This window comes from Myxocyprinus asiaticus, chromosome 31 (assembly GCF_019703515.2).
Source record: "Myxocyprinus asiaticus isolate MX2 ecotype Aquarium Trade chromosome 31, UBuf_Myxa_2, whole genome shotgun sequence".
NCBI classification, from domain to species: domain Eukaryota; kingdom Metazoa; phylum Chordata; class Actinopteri; order Cypriniformes; family Catostomidae; genus Myxocyprinus; species Myxocyprinus asiaticus.
The window spans coordinates 25378730-25400691 of record NC_059374.1 but is presented as its reverse complement, the minus strand read 5'-3'; the positions used below and the strand labels follow the sequence as shown (position 1 = coordinate 25400691).

The following is a 21962-nucleotide window of genomic DNA, read 5'->3' as shown; positions in this document are numbered from 1 at the left end:
TGATATAAACAAAGTCAGCACATTCATAAGAAGTTGGTAGTATAAATGGACTGTATGCAATGAATTAGAAGAGTATAAATATGGACTTATGTTCTTTTGTGCCCAATGTAATGTCAGGCATATTTCTTTGACAGAGACATGCTCTTTTTATACACATGCAAAATGTGGTTCTCATCAGGATTTGGATTTACGCTCCATTAGATTATAGAGAATGTAAGTATTATTAATCATTTTCATCTACTGACACACAAATCATGGATAGTATTAACAGTGATTGTTCCAGAATGCTCTTCACTTATACAGGTTGATTTTGATTTTGGAAAATTACATTAATTTATTGAAACACGAAAAAATTAAACCAAAAATATTTTTATATTCAAATTACACTTCAAACTAAATGAAAATATAATCAAAATTTTAAAAAATAAAATTAAAAAATCATACCAAATCCAAATATTTTACTCTCTCTAACCTCTTCCACTGGCCCATTTTGCTGTGACTTAAAAATCACTCTTCGACAACAGGTGGAAAAATACCAATTCAAATGATCATAAATACAATTGTAAGTATAAACACAATAATAATAATAATTGAAAAATAAACCATGACCTAAAGATAGTTTAACACAAATCTCATAAATATTTGTTTCATAAAACGACTACAACAGTGATCGTCATGGATATAATTTGATGTTCCACTGTATTTTCAGAGTTTGGAGATTAACTTTATAACCACCTGCTGGTGGAATCTCCAAATGCAGGAACTGAATTTGGACTTTGCATTTAAATGTCTTAATGCAATGACCTATTTTTTAGGAAAATAGAAAATGGTGCTTTGCACCACTTCATTAACATAAAATACACCCAAAGTTTGCGCGCATACACTCACAGATAATGCACACACTACCACCTACCCCCACCTGCACTTTGTGCTGGTACAAAAATTGCACTAAGGATTAGTGCTCTCACGAATTTGGATAGGATGTTGCGCAAGGTCGTAGCGCAATAGAGCCCAAAACGTTTATGTCTCATGGCTATACTGTACTTTTGACACAGGGTGTATTTTAAAGTTTATTTACTGAGCCCATTCACTTCTATTGTAAGTGCCTTACTGTAATTGTGATTTTTCCTTTTTTATAAATCAACAGTGCACGAATCAATATAATTTTTGGGGGTAATCAATTTTATTCATTGCTGATGATTGAGCTTAACTTGTATTGAACCCGGAACATTGCTTTAAGAAAAATAGCAGCGCAGTAATGGAAGTGGAGCTCAAATGAAGTGGAAGCTTGTCAGAATATAGAGGCTGAGCGGGCAAGCAGGTGCTTTTGAGCGTTGCAGATGTTTAGCACATCAGACGAGCTATTGAGTGAGATGAGCAGGGAGCACGAGAGGGGAAAAGGCATATATACACATAGCAAAATGGAAAAGGGCTTGTGAAGAGAATGAACACAAGCCAAGAGAAACAGCACTTTGTAAAAAAAATGATTGGGATCCACACTTCACAAGACTGTGGAAACAGCAGGCATGCCTCAGAGACTGTTTTGGCAGAGAGAGAGAGAGCATAATAAAGCTTTACCAGCCCCTCAGCACCTGGGAACTGTCAAAGACTGATTCACAACTTCTGTCCTAAAGGAGGGGCAGAGGCACAGGCACAATAACACTCATTTTCAAGCAAGTTGTTTCAAAAGGAGAGTTTAAGAAGGGTCTACATGAACTGAATTGCTCTTGACAAGAGTCTGAGGTACACTGCAATAGGTTAATCACTGGAAATCAAAAAACAGGTGTTGAATATTTTTAGTTTGTGCACACGATCATCAGAACTCGGGAGAATGCGGTTTAATTAATAATGATGTCCTCTCGCAAGTTTTTTCGTTCTGTTTATTTTCTTTTTTCTCACTTTTTTTCAAAAGCCATGAAGCAAAACTGATTGCATCGGATCACCCAGAGCAAATTGCTTTTCCTCGGCAGAGGAGACAAGCAGAGAGAGAGGGGGAGGGATAGAGGGAGTTTGTCGTTTATCAGCAGCTCAAAACATTTACGGGCCCTTCAGCTTGGTCTGGAACAGCAGACATACCTCTAAAGCCTAAACACACTCAAAGGTCACTTCTCCTCAAACAGAGAGAAAATGCCGGATATTACACAAACTGAAGTATCTGTACGTGTTTGCAATGTGCATTTTTCAGACTTTTCTGTACACCATATGATGCCACAAAATGTAATTTACTCACCTACTAATATTTAACATGATATCTAACAACACTCTTAAAGCTATTTAAAAGTAATTTATCTAAATGATTAAAAATCTGTCAGCATCGGCTCCAATTCCCATTTTTTTCATAACACAGAACGGTGTGTGTGTCTATAGGGGGAGGGGAGGGGAGCTGGGAATTCAATCAGCTATGACGAGACTCTGGATTTATTAAATAAGAGGTTTAATCTATGAAACATGCTCTCATCACGAATTTCTACCCACATTTTCTGAAGAAGGACAAGACTAAATTAAATTGTAAACCATAATGTGCTTCCTAGAATGCTTTAGAATGTGATTTAAAAAACCGGGGCAGGCTAAATTATGGAAGGGGCAGGACAAGCACATAAAGCACTATTACACCCTGCGCTCCTGCCAAGGCTAGTGATTAAAGCAGGCCATAAAGACAAACATATAAGCACTCTGGGTTAAAGGATGAGAGCGCCACAGCGAGGTCTCCCATTTTTATCAGGGCTTATTGAGAAAACAGAAAAAATAGGAAAAACATGATTCCTTCTTTAGTCAGACGCTTTTGTATGTGTGCGTATGACTGTGTGTGTGTGTTGCACTACAAAACAGCATGAAGAATAATTAGAAGAGAATATAGACTATGGCATATTCAGGTCAAGAGCAAACATAATGTCTAGACTGGGAGCGGGCCGAGTGGCAATATACAGTATATATATATATATATATATATATATATATATATATATATATATATATATATATATGTGGCGGCACGGGCATGGTCGAGCATTCATCTCGAGAGAGAGAAAGAGGTAAGGGTGCACACACCTGAGCGCTATACTGTATAACACCTGTTTCTGATTGCAGTAAGCACTGGGGAGAGCAATATAAGGAGGAACCATGCCAGAGGCGAGGGGAGAGAGTCATGCTTCAACTGCAGAAGTTGTTTGTTTGTGTGGAAGCTGAAAAGCTATTTTTTGAGTGACATATAAAGACCAACCTTGTGTTGGTGTACAACGATCTGAGGAAGACTATCCTGCAGCAGGTCTGTCATAGCCCTGAACAGCACTGACAACACTTCTGCTCGATGAAGATGGACTTTCATGGCCAAATGTTTGCCTTCACTCAACAGCTCCGGGACACCTGCCATGAGTGGCTGCTGGCTGAGGACCGCAATGCCGAGGGAGTCATCGATCTTGTGGTGCTGGAACAGCTTATCCATCGTCTGCCGAAAGGAATGGCGGAGTGGGTCCAGTGCCACCGCCCGGCGTCGCTAAAGGGGACTTTCCTCTGGAGCAGTCGAGAGAAGAAACCCTTAGGCATGCCCTTGACCAAGTGAAAGTTATTGAAGGTCAACAGCTCCAGCCAAACATCACACTTTCATATCCGTATTTCGCTGTTATGAAAGAACGGTTGTATCGAATGACGCAGAATGTTCAGACAAAAGAGGATGCAACCCAATTGTTAATACCACGGAGCTGTTGGGAACTGTTATTCCAGATGGTTCATTATAATTCAATGGCGTGTCACTTAGGGCAGGAAAAGACACTGAACCGACTAATGGCCCATTTCTATTGGCCCGGGCATTTGCAGGAATGCTAGCAGGTGGTGTGCGGCATGCCGTGAATGTCAGCTAGTGAATCCACCGGCCACCCCAAGAGCGCCGTTGCACCCCTTTCCGTTAATCAAGGTCCCCTTCGAAAGAATTGCATGGACCTCATCGGGCCATTAGAGTGGACGGCATGCGGACATCGCTTTGTATTGGTTCTGGTGGACTATGCAATGCGATATCCAGAAGCAGTGCCTATGCACAACATCTCAGCACATGGTGTTCTCCCGAGTGGGGATTCTGAAAGAAATCCTCACTGATCAGAGCACTATGTTCATGTCATGAACACTACATGAACTATACGAATTGTTGGGTATTAAATCGATTCACACCAATGTTTACTACCCACGGACAGACGGGTTGGTGGAACAGTTTAATAAAACCCGTAAGTTTGTACATGAGGATGCCAGAAATTGGCAAGTGGCTCAATCCCCTGTTATTTGCAGTTTCAGAGGTCCCACAAGCCTCCACAGTGTTTTCCCCATTCAAGCTGCTGTATGGGCGGTGACTGCGTGGTGTGCTCGTCATCATGCGGGAAGCTTGGGAGGAGGGACCTTCAAACAGCAAAAATGAAATTCAGTACGTTCTTGATCTAAGAGCAAAACTCCACACTTTGGGTCAACTAACACAGGATAATTTACTCCAAGCTTAAGAGCGCCAAAGCGTAAAGTGCTTGTATTACTCCCAACGTTGAGCTCTAAATTACTTGCCAAGTGGCAAGGGCCCTTTGAGGTCACACGACGTGTAGGAGATCTCAATTATGAGGTAAGGCAAACAGATAGAGGTGACACATCAAATATACCATCTCAACCTGCTGAAATTATGGAGGGAGGTGGTCCCTGTGATGTTGGAAATGGTGGTTCCGGAGAGGGCAGAGCTCAGGCCGGAGGTGAACTTAAAAGCCAATCATGTCACCCCAGTCACTTGTGGGGACCACCTCTCACCGTCGCAAGTCACAGAGGTTGCCAGGTTGCAAAAGGAATTTGCAGATGTGTTCTCCCCTCTGGCTGGTCATACAAACCTCATTCAGCACCACATTGAGACTGCGCCCATGTTAGTGGTACGTAGCTGTCCCTACCGACTGCCCGAGCACAAGAAAAAAGTAGTTTGGGAATAACTGGATGCAATGCTCGATTTGGGATTAATAGAAGAATCCCACAGTGATTAGTCCAGCCTGGTTGTTCTAGTCACTAAGAGCGACGGGTCAGTACGGTTCCATGTGGATTATAGAAAAGTCAATGCGGTGTTTAAATTGTAAGCATACCTAATGCCTCAAATTGATGAGTTGCTCAATCAGTTGGGCACAGCTCATTTTTATTTGACACCAGATTTGACAAACGGTTATTGGCAGATCCCCTTAATGCCAATGTCCCGCAAAAAAATAAATAAAATAAAACGGCCATATATTTGTATATTCTTGTTGCACTCTAATCTGTCTTGGTTACTACTATTCTGATGCTAGTGAAACTTTGTAATGCAAGATGAATCACTTATGATGTATTATTCCTCTTTTGTAAGTCACTTTGGATAAAAGCATCTGCCAATTGAATAAATGTAAATGTAGCCTCATAGAAAAGCTTCAGGGTGCTCCCTTGCTCCCTATTTAGTGAATGACTTAACCTCCAGTGTGCTGTCTGTCTGTACTGGTCTCAGAACAGTTCGAAATGCACCATATTTTCATCCTAACTTCATATAAAGCCCCTGAAAACAACATTTTTCAACTTTTGGATGAACCAATTGATTCTTAATGTGATAATGCACAGTGAATATAGGATTTCTAAGGAAAAAATGCACTAAACTGTACTTTGTGTTAAGCCGCATGGCGTTTCGCAATAAATTGCTCAAATTTAAGAAATGACATATAAGATGAAACTAGAGACTCTAATCTTTTGACTCAAACAGGTTTCCATGTAAAACCTTAATTAGGTTTCTTACCAGATATAGTTTTATTAGTGTTTCTCCTGAAGACAAACTCTGCCGTGATCGGCGCCATGTTGTAGTCTGTAAGTAGAAAGTTTAACCCTTGACTGACAGCACACAGTCTTCTGAACGGAGATCAGTCAATTTAAATTCATGTAATTTATGCGTTGTATATAGCGAAGTCAAAATACAACATCCACGCATGTGTACATGGGGTTGCATGAGGATAAAGATACCTTTACAGTAGAAACATGATTTTATGAGACCAGGTTGGAAATAATGCAATGAAAGTGAATGGTGACTGAGCTTAAAAAGTCATAAAAGTTGAACAACATAAACTTTAGTACATGATAATAGAATTTAAACTTGAACTAACCCTTTAAGATTTGTAAAGGTAGGACCTTCAGAGCATATGTATGAGCCTGAGCGTGCCAGTTGTGCTGACAGTGGGAGGAGGGGGCACCCTGGCAGCATCCAGATTTCTCTCAGCAGTACTGTCTGATGAGCAGTATCCCAGCTGACCATTCGTCAACATTACTGAAGTGGCAGGCCTGCCAGTGTGGCTGTGGGAGGCCATCCAGCCCCATGCCCGACTCATTTATCAGGGCCGTAATAAAGACAAGGAGACCAGAGGTTGAATCTCGTAGCCCCTGCAAAGCCGCAGCTGAGTGAATGCGTGTGGGGGGGGTGAAGAGGTCAAGCAGACAATCACTCCCCCTTCTATGCTTCTTATCCAACACTGCCCAGCCCAACACAAAGGAGAAAGGGGGCACTGATGTATTGCTGATTGAGTGATATTGCTTGATCCTAAGGGTGTGTTCACACTTGGCAGGATTGGTTCGATTAAAACGAACTCTGGTGCGATTGTTCTGTTAGTGCGGTTCATTTGAACAAGAGTGAGGTCTCGGTCCGCTTCCAAACGAACTCTGGTGCAGTTCGATTGATATGAACGCAACATGGACCAAAGACGTCTAAACGGACCAAAAACAGGAAGTAATTTGCCTAATACTGACCTCAAGCATACCTGGTTCTTCTCATCACAGGAGCTATGTTGCCCATTACAGTTCAGTACAGGCATCGGAACCACCGTCGGCCATCCTTACAGCATATCTTCATTTGTGTGTGCAACGGATGAATTCCTGGTGCTGTTTTGACTCCTTTACACATTTGATTAGCTCTTTGTTTGTTCTCAGCTGGTAAAAATACCACCATATATACATAAATAAATCTAACGAGCGCATTTCGCCCAGCAACCAGCTTTGTTTTGGATGTTCGGCAAGTTCCATCGCAAAAATACGTCATAAAAGCTGTCCAATCAGGTTGTGACTTTTTCCTGATGCCTTTTGTTTTATATCTTTAGGTTCGGTGTTAAAAATGCCAGTGTGAATGCTAAGCGAACCAGGACTGATCTGAGTTGGCTTGTCTTGGAAGGTGGTTAAGTCGACCCATAACTGACACTCTCTCAGTAGATACCTGGGATTCAAGCCGTATACACTCCCAGAGAAGAGACAGCACAGACAACTGTATTGTGTTACTTATTTGGCTCTCAGACCATTCTGGCATACTACTGTACAGCATACTTGTGTGAGAGTATACTATGACCTAATGAGGAAACTAATCTAGTAAACCTTAACAACTGTTTTCAAACATACTGAGTGAGATGCAGGTGTGCGCTGACATGTCGGCTCAGTTTTTCGCTCTCGAGTAAGTGTGTGCGTAATGCATATATGTATGTGTGTCCACGTGTGTGGGAGTATGTAAAGTGGGGGGGAGGGGAAGCGTGATGGTGCTTCCCACTGTAGGGCTTTACTGGTTGTTTAGATCAGTGTTACTATCAGAAATAATTGGTCATTATTTCTTTAGTTATTAATTCATATTTAAATTAAATAATATAATCTAACTCATTAAAATTGATCAATGTTCTATTGATTTTAATAATTAATAATTACCTTTGATAATTATTAATTATTGCTAATAACCAAACCCGCTCCTAAACGTAGCGCACTACATTTACTGGAGCCCCATATGAGATTTTAATGAGTTAGACTCTATTATTTAATTTAAATATTAATTAATAACTAAAGAAATAATTACCAATTATTTCTGATAGTAACACTGATCTAAACAACCAGTAAAGCCCTACATATTAATTGGTGCCCCGTGTGAGAAATCCTACGTGCCAGTTTGTCACAGTGTGTATGCATAAGAATCCAAAGTAATAACTTGAATCATTACTTCAAAGTTTGGTTCTGTTTGACAGTTGACTTCTCTCACAACTTGCCATGCATAAGCCAGTGTGGTGTGAAAGTGCTCTTAAGAGTGAATTAGGGGTTGGTAAGTTTACTATAGTCACTCAAAGCCTGCTGTTGTTGTTATTTAACTACTAACGCTTTCACCTAGATGTTACAGAGAGGTGCCAAGTCACCTCATTGACGTCCACCAAAGAGAGAACGCAGTGAAATTTGCACATTACATAACAGTAGCCGTAAGCCACAGGTCAAAGCCTCTCACCTGTGCGTTCGTGTCAGCATTATAGAAACTGTAAAACAAGCTATCAGAGCCACTGTGTCGCAAGAATTTTTACTGCCCTAGTAAAATGAATCACCAATCGCCCCGCGTGACTGGAGCTGAAGCTTCACAGAGGTTAGTTGACCCAGCACTGCAAGATGTGGTCGCTGCTGTCCTCCATATCTCTCTCTGCACCCAAGCTGAGAAAGTCCAGGCACAGGAAGATAATGCCTGGATGCAGGAGGAAAACGAAACCCTGCGCAGGCAGCTTCAAGCTGCCCAGTTAAGAGTAGAGTCAGATCAGGTAAGTGCAGCTGAAATGCACAGCACAACATCTGACATAGAAGAGGGCCCCCTCTTTAGCGCTACACGTAGAAATGTTCCCCTGAGAAACCCAGGGACACACGCTAGGAGCCGAGCTGCCTCTAGTGGTACAGTCTCTGACTTCGTCCTCCAAGACACCTTTCAAGCTCCTCCAGCGGCCCACTGGTTGGATGCAGGTGCCCCTCCTTACAGCTATACCCCCCCCAGTCAGTTTTCAGTCAAGCTACCTTGCGTTTCAAACTGACTGATTCCACACCACGGAGGGGGTACAATTATTTTCAAGCCCAGAGTGGTGTAAGTGGCTCGAAGATCCCATTAGCCAGGGAGCTGTACGCACTGACTGGACTCCTTCCCCACCACGAAGGGGAGGAAGTCGTCCTCATCGCTATAGTGATCCGAGTGACTATGGTGTTTCGGATGACTCGGATGACCCGTGGTCATACCGCCACCAATGCTTGCGCATCCGACAACTCGAGTCCCTCGCAGGGGACATACAGCGCTTTGACCCAAGTAATTGAGATTCAAACATCGACAATTATCTGAGAGAAATTGAGCACTGCCTGGTTGACTTGCCTTATGCTTCATCGCATGAAAAACTCAAGCTTATATGGAAGACCACAGTAAGGAGTGTCCATGCGTTCATGAAAACGCTACCGACTGGTACTCGAAACCGCTACTCAGCTCTGTGTAAAATCCTACGCGAGGAGTATTCGCTGTATATCGACGAAGCCTCCGCTACCATAGCTGCTTTCGCCATCACCCAGAAGAGGCTCAAGCCTCCACGTGAGTATTACAGATGCCTGAGAACCACGTACTTCCAAGGAAGTAACACATCAGGTCTGGAGGAATCTCTCTTCCTTCACAACCTCCACGAGTGCGTGTGATATGACGTCACGATGCACTGCAGAATGGGCAACCCCACCATGCAGGAAATCAGAAGGTAACGCGCAACTGGCATGGGAGACACACATGCGCCCTGCCCGAGGGCACAAAGGCAACACCAGAGTCCTGGGGATCCAAGCCTCAGAATATGCAGACCTAGCGCTTGAAAGCAACGAAATGCCTTGCGTTTAGGTGAATGCTAGAACAGGACCCCAGAGGCGCCGATCACCTCGCCAGCAGGGTAGGCAACAGAACCAGGGGGGTGGTAACCAGACACACCCCCAGGGTCACGGCAGGCCTAAACGACAAAACGTTCGCCGACCGAAAGGAAAGGCGCGGTTCGAACGAAAACCCAAACAAGAAGGTGGGTGGGTAGAAAAGGTTTCAAACCCCCTCAGAGAACAAGATTTGAGAAAGGAAATGGAGGATATAAGGAGATGCTTGACTGAGTCAGTAACGAAGCTTGACGTGCTCCGTTGTTCACCAGGTCCGTCGAACTCCTCAAAGGATCATGGTGCCAAAACCCTGTCAGTATGACTAAACGATGTATCCCCTCCCGTTAACGCCAAAGTTTACTTTGCAGGTCGGGAAAGGGGAACAGGGTCCAAGTTGCTCCCCAAAACAGTCACTCCTAACATGCCACACCCTCCTTTTCTGACCTTCTTGGGCGATCTGTACCGTAAGGGCAACGCCTGACACATGGGTCATTCAGCTCCCACGCACTACTCGACACTGGTTCTGAAATAAGTTTAATGGGTTCCAACACCTTCGCAGAGTTGGCTAGAGCAAAGCTCTCCCTTGGCAAACCGTTATAGACAGAGACCTGCAACGTAAGCATCACAAGCTACACGCAAGATAGTCATCTATCACAAAACGGGCCTGGATTGACACCTTTCAAGGGATGATGCTAACAGACCCTGTTTACATATGTCCCATTAATACGGAACCACTGTTAGATGGCCAGGACCTACTGAACCGATTGGCTCCGCTCATTTGACTGCCAACGTGGACATGTGGGCTCAGGTTGACATACTGAGACCACTTGGTCCAGAAAACAGTTTGCCAGCTTCAGATGGACAAGTCGCCATCATCCAAAAATCCAGCAGGGACGACGACTCCAACAAGAACAATTACAGGGCCTGGGTAAAACCCTTCAGGGTACTATAGTCACTGTTAATTTGCACTCTTATCAAAAACACTTTGCATGCTTTAGGGACTTTGTCAGAGAAGACAACTTATGTGTGAATCGTTAGAGATCTAATGCAGGACCTCATCAGGGAAATTAGCTCCTCAGTCAACAGTCTGTGTGGTGGAAGGATACCAGCTTACCTGGTCTTCCTAGACCTTGTCGAACAAAGCCTTAGATCTGCTACTACCTCCATTGTGCAGCCTTCACAGATACACCTGGCATCTAGTTTTGACAGTGCAATTCCAATCCATGTAAATCCTCAGAACCTCGAAATAGGATTTATCCTCAATCTACCGTCATAGGCAGAATATATACAGACTAAAGTCCCACCACCAACACTCGCCTACCATGATGAGGACCCCTCACTCTACCTTATCCCTAACTTAAACATGTGTACCAAGACAAAGGACATTCATTGAGTTTGTCCAAACACAACCCTTTGTTAGAGAGGAGACTAACTACCTCTGCGGCCTAAGAGCTGAATTCCCTGAACAAGTGTCAAGTTAGCATGTCCATCAAAGATGAAGGAACAGAGACAAGGGTAGAGCGAGCAGGCAATCGCTGGCTCGTTAACACACCAGCCACCGAAGTCCCAATGTTATACAACCGCCATGATACAGCCATTAAACTAACACTACCAAACCAAACGGTGTTCTTAATGGTTCTCCAAGGAGCCACTGTGCACATTGACGATACTATCCTCCATCATCTCAACGTCGACAAACATGATGCAGAAATTGAGATCATGGATGCATTTAGAGGTCACAACCTCACCATTGATGACACCCTTCAACAGCAGCTTCAGGCTGAAGGGACGAAATTAGTGAAGTTCAGTCTCAAACTGATTGGCTTCACCACTATATTTCCTAGTCACATAAGCAGATCGTCATCTTACCAAGAACACCCTATCAGTTTGGTTGCCCTCTGGCTCCTCATTAGTGGTTGGATTATCGCAATTATTGCACACGCCATGTACAGGTACATTCAACACCTACAGGCCAGACTGGACTCCCTCCTTCTCATACAGCCGCGTTTTACACCCCAGTCTGAGCCCATCCCACAGGTTAACCCCAATAATTTCCATGGATAAGCCTTTTAACCTTTAACCCTCCTTTCCTCTAACATTTTGTTCCTAGTAACCAATGTCAGGTTTTACTTTGATTTTGTGTTATGACCAAAGAACAACAAAGGATTGTGTTACGGTTAATGCTGTGCCTTCCAATAACTTGAAATGTTTATGTGTGATGAATGTAGTTTAGATTTAGCTAGAAGTTCTATGCCCAGATGTGCCTCAATCCCTGTCCAGACGATAAAGCCTCTGTGAACTGTAATGAACTGTATGGACAGTGCAACCGCTTTCTTTCCTATCAGGAATACATGGATGGCGTAACCCACAGGTTACTGTGAACCGACAAGAACTGTTCGGCCCTTCAGTTGCTCTAAAGATGCTGGACAACAACCAACTCTTCAGACCAAAGGGGGGAATGTTGGGCCTCATGTATTCAGATAGAAGACAAAGGCAGGCCTAACCCAGTCGTAAAACCTAACTGAGGCCCACATACAAAGTCATAAATCTTACTGATAAAAACCGCAACCAAAATCAAACAAAGGGAGTCCAAAACAGACTACAAATCCCATGAAGCCTTGCTCACTAAAGGATCGAACTCTCAACTCCTATTGGATGAGGCACACGACAGAACGCCCCTCAACCTTGACATCATCAGGAGTAGAAATATCTCTGAGATGCTTCCGGGATTTGCTTCCAGCAACTTTGCTCGCCGTGTGTAGACACAGCTCATCACTGCTCTCAGGTGTAGCCTCGTGGCACAAGGAAGTAACGTCCGACTTGAAACTGTGGCCATACAATCTCCATCTCGCTGGACGAGTTGAGATTACTCTGTGTTCCACCGAACACTCTAACGGATCCGAAGGAGACTTCTGAGCAATCCGCATCTTCATCCGTTTGCCTGCAGAAGTGAAGAGATAAAAGATTTCTCTTCCATCTTCAATCAAGTTGACGTCGCTTATTTCTCCACCAGCCCGCCGAGAATCAGCAGCCGTACCGCCCGCCGACAGAGCGAGGAAATGGCCTCCCGTCATCACCCGAGCCTCAAGGAACTGAGTCGGAGTTAAAGGACAGAGAGTATGTCACGTTCTACGTCCATTCTACGTCCTCATACGATTCAAGTAAGAGGTTTACGTCTGGGCAGAGATAGAGTATTATAGTGTGTTATTCTTGTGTATCAAGGTTATTGCTTGTACAGTTTATGGATCGCCGAGTCTGCTCATTGCTAATAATAATAATACTCAAGGTATTAATTATCACAAATGAGATTTGCTGTGTTGTAGTCCAACCACATTGGACTGTTGTGCATTTCCACCATCGCGGGTGAGACCGGCACACTGAGTTTATCCATTAAAGAATCAAAGACTGCGGGATGGTTTACAAGCCGTCCACTGCATCTCTGAGTGATAAACTAACAGCTGCTTTCTCTCCCACGATCGCGAAATCGGCTTTGGGGCCATCACTTTATTCTCTCTCTCTCTCGTACTAACCACACACACACACACACACGCGACCCCTCACAAACATTCTCGCACACATTTTTGGCTAGTAGATAGCTTCGTGATAAAGCTCAGCTTTGTCCCTAAGCTATCGTACAAGCGGATACACGCGGTAAACCGGTAGACGCATTGACTGGTTTCTCTCTGCTCACATTCATGGCCATATTCTCTGGCCGAAAGTCTCGCGTGACATACTCTCTGAAAGCCACTCCAGCTGCTCCCCACCCTGGTCCTTGTACCTACGGGTATGAGGCCGTGTCGGCTAGCACTGGGGGCGATTTGGGGAACCCAATGGGAGTGGTTCCGCCAGGTAATCTCCCACGGACCTCCCATTCCCCAGTACGCTCATTTGCCCCGGTCGAGTTCTGGGATGAGACAGGCGACTCACCCCACGGAGAGTTTGATGTTTCATTCGGGGCTCGGGAACAGGATGAACTCTCGATCGCAGCATCGGAGAGCGGGCTGATCCAGTCGGACTGGACTGGGCTCCCACCTTTGTGTGCAGTTTGCCGCATTTCTGAGGGACTGCGGTACCCAGATTTTCAAAGAAAGAGTAGTTTCCTCATTCCCTGGGTCACACACCCAGTGTTTACGGCCATCATTGTTACGATCGCCGGACACCGCACATTCACGGCAGGCACAGCGCTGCGGCGGCCAGGACCATCCGACTCAGCTATGTGATTCAGTTTGCCAGGCACCCGCCCGGGTTCAGTGGCGTATGCTTCACCTCGGTGAAGGGTGAGAATGCTGCTGCCCTGTGTGCTCAGTCTCTATGATTTGCGCGCCTCACAAGCGAGCGCACGCAGTCGGTGCTGAACTGCCTGAAGTCATTCAGGCGGAGAACGGCGGTCCCACTGAAACAATTTCAGAGGCTCCTGGGGCATATGGCGTCCTCATCGGCCGGCATGCTGCTCGGATTGATGCATATGAGACCACTCCAGCACTGGCTTCAGACTTGAGTCCCGAGATGGGCATGGCACCGCGGCACACATCGGGTGGCCATCACGCCGATCTGCCGCCACTTGTTCAGACCTTGGACGGACCTTGCATTTCTGCGGGCAGGGGTCCACTTAGTGCAAGTGTCCAGGTGCGTCGTTGTTATGACAGACATCTCCAAGCGAGGCCGGGGCACCGTGTGCAACGGGCACGCAGCCGCAGGCTCCTGGACAGGGCAAGCACTTGTTGGTCTGGACAGACAACACAGCGATGGTAGCCTATATATACCGCCAAGGCAGCTTACACTTGCGTCGCATGTCACATCTCGCCCACCGTCTCCAGCAGCGACTCAAGTCATTGCGAGCCACTCACATCCCAGCAGGTCACGCTCAGGGGAGAATGGAGACTCCACCCCCAGGTGGTCCAGCTGATTTGGAGTCATTTCGGCCAAGTGCAGGTAGACCTGTTCGCTTCCCGGGAATCCTCCCACTGCCCGCTCTGGTATGCCCTGACCGAGGCTCCCCTCAGCACAGACGCACTGGCACACAGCTGGCCTTGGGGGCTGCACAAGTATGCGTTTCCCCCAGTGAGCCTGCTTGCACAGACTTTGTGCAAGGTCAGGGAGGACGAGGAGCAGGTCGTCCTGGTGGCACCTTACTGGCCCACTCAGACTTGGTTCTCAGAGCTCACACTCCTCGCGACAAACCCTCCCTGGTGAGTTCCCCTGAGGGAGGACCTCCTCTCTCAGGGACGGGGCACCATCTGGCACCCGTGACCAGACCTCTGGAATCTCCATGTCTGGCCCATGGATGGGATGTGGAAGACCTAAGTGGCCTACCACCGGCGGTGGTAGACACGATCACTCAGGCCAGGGCTCCCTCTACGAGGTGCCTGTATGCCTTGAAGTAGCATTTGTTCACTAAGTAGTGTTCGTCCCGACGTGAAGACCCCCAGAGATATGCAGTCGGGTTGGTGCTTTCCTTCCTGCAGGAGAGGCTGGAGGGGCGGCTGTCCCCCTCCATCTTGAAGGTGTATGTGGCCACTATAGAGGCGCACCACGACGCAGTAGACGGTAAGTCCCTCGGGAAGCACGACCTGCTCATTAGGTTCCTTAGAGGTGTGAGGAGGCTGAATCCTACCAGGCCGCGCCTCATTCCCTCTTGGGATCTCTCTATGATCCTGTGGGGCCTACGGAGAGCCCCATTTGTGCCCCTAGAGTCAGTTGAGCTAAAGGCGCTCTCATTAAGACTGCCCTCCTGACTGCGCTCACATCCATCTAGAGGGTTGGGGAACTGTAGGCATTCTCTGTCAGCGACTCCTGCCTGGAGTTAGGTCCGACGTACTCTCACGTGATCCTGAGACCCCGAACGGGCTATGTGCCCAAGGTTCCCACAACCCCGTTTAGGGATCAGGTGGTGAACCTGCAAGCACTGCCCCAGGAGGAGGCAGACCCAGCCTTGTCCGGTGCGTGCTTTGCGCATCTACTTGGCAACACCCAATACCTTCATGAGATTCTACAATCTCCGGGTTGAGCCAGTTTTGACCCATGTGTTGTTAGGTTCGAACAGGTAAGTATGCGGGGCAACTGGCCAGGTGTACCGCTTGCGTACAGTGACTTTCCCCTCCTTGAGGGGAAGACGTGCGCTTTTCCCCCCAGCCGAGTTCACAAGACTGTGGACCCTGGATGTCCTTCCTCCTTAGCCCTGTGGCAGGCGAATTCAGCAAAGAAATTGGATGCCGGCCCAGTACGTGTGCTAGCAGGCCCTGTACTGGGGTAGGTGCTCCACATGCAGTGGTTGCGGGTGAGTAAGCCCATGTGATGTATATTCCGCGGTACGGTTTCCCCGTTGGTAAACCCATGTCTTCCAGTTCCCTCTGCCACCGGTCACCGTGTTTGTAGAGCTCTGTCCCCTCTGGGTAGGACCTACCATGGGGACTTCCTCCACATGCGATACTGCTGGCCGGTAAGTCCATGTGACGTATTTCCACACAATTACCTCCCCTTCGGGCAGGGTGTGGTCTCCGCAGTGTCTTTCCCTTGGGAAAGGACAACCCCCCCCCCCCGACGTGGACGCTTATGGCCCCAGTTGAACGATTTTCAATTTTGGGGAGAAAAAAAGAAGAGAAGATGCCACGGTTGGTGCGGCCTGTCCCCATTATGGGCAGTCGGCTTGTCCTCGATGTGGGGGGGGGATCTGTACGACGTTCGTGGAGCACTGGGGAAGGTTACGTGAGGGCCGGGTGCGCATGCTACAAGGCATGCAGTGGCTTGCCCGCACCTGCACCGCCAATCCACGTAACACAGTTCAGCTAGTTGTGGCATTTCGTATAGGGACCCCTAGTGTCACTACATCGACACAACGTCGAGTGAGTGACAGTTAGGGAACGTCTTGGTTACTGTTGTAACCTCCATTCCCTGATAAAGGGAATGAGACGTTGTGTCCTTCTTGTCACAATACTGAACTACCCGCTGAAATGGCCGGGACCCTGTTTCGGCTCCTCAGCGCAAAACCTGAATGAGTGGTTGCGAGCCAGCTTCTTTTATACCCGTATGTCCGGGGGAGTGGCATGCAAATTCCACTCGCCAATTCCCATTGGCCTTTTCTCAAAGATCAGTGGTGTTTGGGGCTCCCAAGAGCGACCCCTAGTTTCACTACATCGACTGTGAGGTTACGACAGTAACGAACACCAGGAGAAATTGTTTTAGCAGAGGTGCTAAAACATCAATGACTTTAATCCCCTTTCACTCAAATCACGAGTAAAATGGCAGATTATCAGTTCATAAACACTTAGTTTTCACTCTGTTCTTCAAACGATTCTGTCTTATGATATCTAAAAACTTTTACTATAGTGCATGACTCATTTTAACATTTGCATTACATAACCAACTTCATTTACAAGCTTGTTTTAGTGTGATCAAATTTCGTGGTAGCTCAACTGAAAGAGTGTTGCATATGCAAAACAAAGGACCTGGGTATGGGTCCCGAACAGCACACGAGTCGACACGTGAGCCATAAGTGTAACAGAAGCACCACAAAATGACGTAGTTGCTTCAGAAATTGTGTTTTTCATCTCACATTTGCTTTTATGACACTATCGGTTAGGTTTAGTTTTAGGGGTTTAGGGTAGGGAGGTAGGTTTTGTTGATTTAAATCTCGATAGAACATTAACCTGAAAAACCTGATCTGTTCAGGAGAAAATTTCACTCACTGTTAGCACCACACAGTGGACATTTCACTTCGGAAATGCCCTGAGACGTGTAATTAACTACATAATTTTATTTGGCAGAAATGTTGCCACAGTCACACAATGTTCGTTGCATGGGAGAAGGCACTCACGAATTGTGATGTCAGAGCACCCAGCCCCTTGAGACATAGAGAAAGTAAAAAAATATTCAAATGAAGCTTTGAAGAAAGTTAGTAATGTTGGTTTTGTGAATTGTTTTCTGGGGTTTGCTACCAAACCTTGCTGTTGAGCAGATTGATGAATTCAATAAAATTCATAATTTACTGTACATTAACTCAGATTCCATAATTTTTATTATCATTATTATTATCAATATCATTGCTGGTTTTATAGTTATTATAATTAATAATTGCCTAAAAACAACAACAACAGTAATATGAAATTCTGCTTCTGCAGAACTCCACACAGCTGCCATGTGACACTTCATTTGAAATTACTGACCTCTGGCCTGTCATCTCTTGTTTGTCGGTTGAAGTGAAAAGGCAGATTCAGTTCAGTAAGACAAAAGAAAATTATGTGCAAAAATGTAATGAGTACTTTTGAGTAAAAGTACATATATTCTGTTTAAATTGCACTCGAGTAAAATACAAATCCCAAAAAATAATACTTAAGTATTTTTACTCAATTACTTTACACCCCTGCTGTTTATATTTGCCAATTTTGTGTGACGAGTTTGAGTATGAGAACTATGTCAGAGAGGAAGATTATAAGTGAATATTGACTTCCATATTCCAAGGAAGAATGTCAAACAAGTTTGTAATGACAAGAGGGAGAGTAAATTATATAATTTTCATTTTTGTAGGAACTATTCCTTGAACATTTATCTTCACCTGTGTGTGTTTGTGTATGTGTAGACTGATAGGGAGATGCATATTTATATCTGTGTATACTGTATGATGGTAGGACAGCGCAGACCCAAAAGAAATTGACCCATTGACCTTTCCTCGGTTTCTTGTACTGTATAGCTCATCAACCATTTGTGAGTGGTGGGCCATGCTTTTAGCCTGCTGTCTGTGCTCAGCGTGGAATGATGGAGCTATGCATTAGTCAGAGTGCATTTCAAAGTAAGAGCCATTCAGAGTGCAACCCTGCAGCCTCATCACACCCGTCCTGAAGGTGACTGATCAGAACACACTGAATACACCTCTCAAAGTGAAAGGTCAACATTCTATTCACCAATACATAATCAATACATCACAAGATGCAATTAGTAAAGACAGACTGGAAGCGTCTGAGACAAGAGCCAGAACAGAAAAGCTCTGTTTCATTCAAATAGTCTCAACTACCAAGAATAATTTAAATGCTGTCAGCTAAAACTATGATGAATATCATATTTGCAAATGAAAGATTCTTCCCAAATGATGAGGGGCTTGTGAGATGATTGCTTCGCAGGTGCCGCTGCAGCAGCGGTTGACAGGGGAGTAAAAGTGTAAAGATTCTATTCCTGAAATAAGAACATAAAGACTGCATGATATGTTTAGTGGAAATTATGTATAAATATAAAACAGTGTTATTTTGAGCCATGCCTAGCTATGAAGTAATCTGATTGACACACACTCCTCTGTTTTTTTTTTTTTTTTTTTTAATGTGTAATCACATTTTTGTTCTTTCTTTCTTTCTTTTTAAGGAAAAAGGTACCCAACATTAGGTGCTGTGCACTGTGTGGAGCAGCACTTGACAAATAATGCAGGATTATCCCTTGTATTGCTCACAGATGGAAAAGGGAGCTTTTACAGTAAGGCAAAAAGCCGTAAGACAAAAGCTAAAAACAACAGAGTTCTAAGATGGTGGTGAACAACAGCTTACAAAGTGAAAATCAAGTGCAACATGGACAGTGTCTGAAAAATGATGTTGACTGTTTCAGGGTTATTTTGAGGGACATGTGCATGACATATGCATTTCATTATTTAGTTCTATATTTTCTGTATTATTCCTGTATTTGTCAGCTCTAACAAGGGATAACATCATCTTCAACATTAATGCAAATTGCTAGACAAAAAAATTGAAACGTCAACAGTAAAACCTAAATATTATGGGCAAGACTGTTACACTCCCCTCAGTTAAATGACAAAAAAACAGAAAAGATGTCACACACTGAACTTTATCCTGGCAAAGGTGTGGTGACCAAAAAAGTGTTTGTTTTGCATGAAAGAAGTCTAAAGCTTATATTCTAACATAACACAAATATAATTTTTCAACATTCATGCCTTTACAAAACACACAGCGAGTGTGAGTCCTTCCAACGTATACAGTAACTAATTATTTGCAATAACTGTTAGTGTGTGCTTTCTATCTCACTAACAACATGTGCAATGATTGTTATATCATGTGCAATAACTGTTGTTTATATATATATACACAACAAATCACCTCAACTGCTCTGTTATTGTGTATTTATACTCTTGTTTAACATGAATATATTATTGTCTAAAGGTATATGCAATGTGTTAAAATGACAATAAACCTGAATTTGACTTCATCTGCATCAGAATTATATTCCAAATGTTTGGTGATTATATGTTTAACATGTATAGTCTGAGATTACTCTATTTTCTGTCTACTAAAGAAACAAAAGACTTGAACCTGACCCCAGAAATTTCTTCCTTTTCTGAGTAAAATGCAATATGCACCTTAAAAATAGAGGTAATCAGACCTAATCTGAAATATTTCGCTTCTAAATCACTGACTAATAAATGATAGCCCTTACTCTCAACACACTGTGATCTCAAAAAGCAAAACCTGTTGAACCTGAAAGTTTTCATCCTTGTCAGACATGTGCACATTGATAATATAGCCCACTCATTAGATAAATCTAAAATAATCTGGAATATGTTTTGCAACTTTATATTCTTAAAACTGAATGAGAGAATTTACACCCATTACGGGGGGGGTGGGGGGGTAGGAAATCAAGAGCTGCAAAGATGTCAGCTTTAACTCCAATCAACAAAATAAAATGCTATAAATAAATAGTATACGTATAAGAGCATGGAGTGAATAGGAAATACACAGTGCTACAGACTGTGCTTTCCATTCTCTGCGCGTGCTTCGTCACAATTCCACCAATGACTTTGTGACTTAGAGTCCATCTGTTGTGCAATGCACGATGAGAGAATACATTTCTGCTCGTCTAAAACCCAACTACTTGTGAAATATCTTAAACAATCTCCTAAACACAAATCTGCTTTCTCACATCTCCACCAACAAATGTACAATCAATGTACATTACAATGAATGTCAAATCGGTCTAGCGCTCAAATCATCTAACCGTCGGGTTCTCTGGAGCTGCATGTACCCTCTTCCACTAATCGCGTGGACAGCGAAACAACTATATCCAAATTACAGAATCATAAACATAAATTCTTACCTTGCCCTCGTGCGTTCGCCACACAAACAAATACGGCCAGCGTCAGAATGACCATGTTTGGTTTGTAATTTCTTGACGAGTACATGCTCACGGCAGTGGGTTCCTCTAACAGAATGCGTCCTTGTTGTATTAAAACACTTTCGGAATAATTAAAGAGAAGCAGAACACAAACGTTCTCGTCGCGAGACCTCCGCTGCACGCGCCGTAAGAAGCGAGGTCGCTGCGCGAGACGATGAGCACTGATCAGATTTGTAATTGTGAACGGAGAGGCAGAAAATGTTAGATTTCTGCGCTCGCTCTGAGTGCTGTCAGCACCTCTCACACTGACGAAGTGTGGTTTCATTACCACGGACAGCTCCTAGCGTCGACAACGGGAACAACTTCAGGCTTCGCGCAAAGTTTGTACCGTACATAATCTAATAGTGCCCTCGATTAAATGGCTCGAGTATTATTACAACGTGGATTTAATTTTTAACTAGCCTACTGATTGAGGCGAATGAAGGAATTCGTCGACTGTGCTCTGCAATATCAAAGTATTATTTTGATTAATCAAGCTACCAGTATCTAAATTGAGTAGGCTACACATATTTTATCCAGTGTTTTTTATGCAGTTAATTTAATAAGAAATGTTACACATCTCTAAACAATAACTTTTCAACCAGGGTGCGAATTATGGAAAGTTTGGGGGAGTCCAAGCCCCCTAACTAAGGCTTGAGCCCCCTCTAATTGAGTCTAAACTAAATATTGTAGGGGTCTTAGAAAGTACAGTGCATACTGTATTCTTTTTACATATAAGCATATACGTTTCAACGATGTTAGCAAACAACATTTCAGTAACCACATGAAATAGATTAGAAGTTAGTCAGAGCATGACTTTTCAATGAGCAAAAAATAAAGCTTGTGAACAGGAGGTACCAACATTAATTTAACATGACATGTATTTCATTATTTATCACTTTTATGTTCTGCATATTAACAGTACACACACACACACACACACACACACACACACGTGTAATTTATATAGACTGTATATATATATATATATATATATATATATATATATATATATATATATATATATATATATATATATGAAACAGTAACACTTTATAATAAGGTTCCATTCGTTAACATTATGCATTAGGTATCATGAACTAACAATTATTTATTAATCTTTGGTTAATGTTAGTTAATAC

At 44.0% G+C, this 21962-nt stretch overlaps 1 protein-coding gene across 1 annotated transcript in view; it reads right to left on the bottom strand.

Annotated features, from left to right (window-relative positions):
* Positions 1-21079, bottom strand: part of sez6b (seizure related 6 homolog b) — a 315312-nt gene extending 294233 nt beyond the window's left edge. The window contains exon 1 of the mRNA XM_051665921.1: positions 20764-21079. Coding sequence (XP_051521881.1) covers positions 20764-20848 — 85 coding nt within the window. The 5' untranslated portion in view covers positions 20849-21079. The remainder of the gene's footprint in view (positions 1-20763) is intronic.
* Positions 21080-21962: the final 883 nt, after the last annotated feature.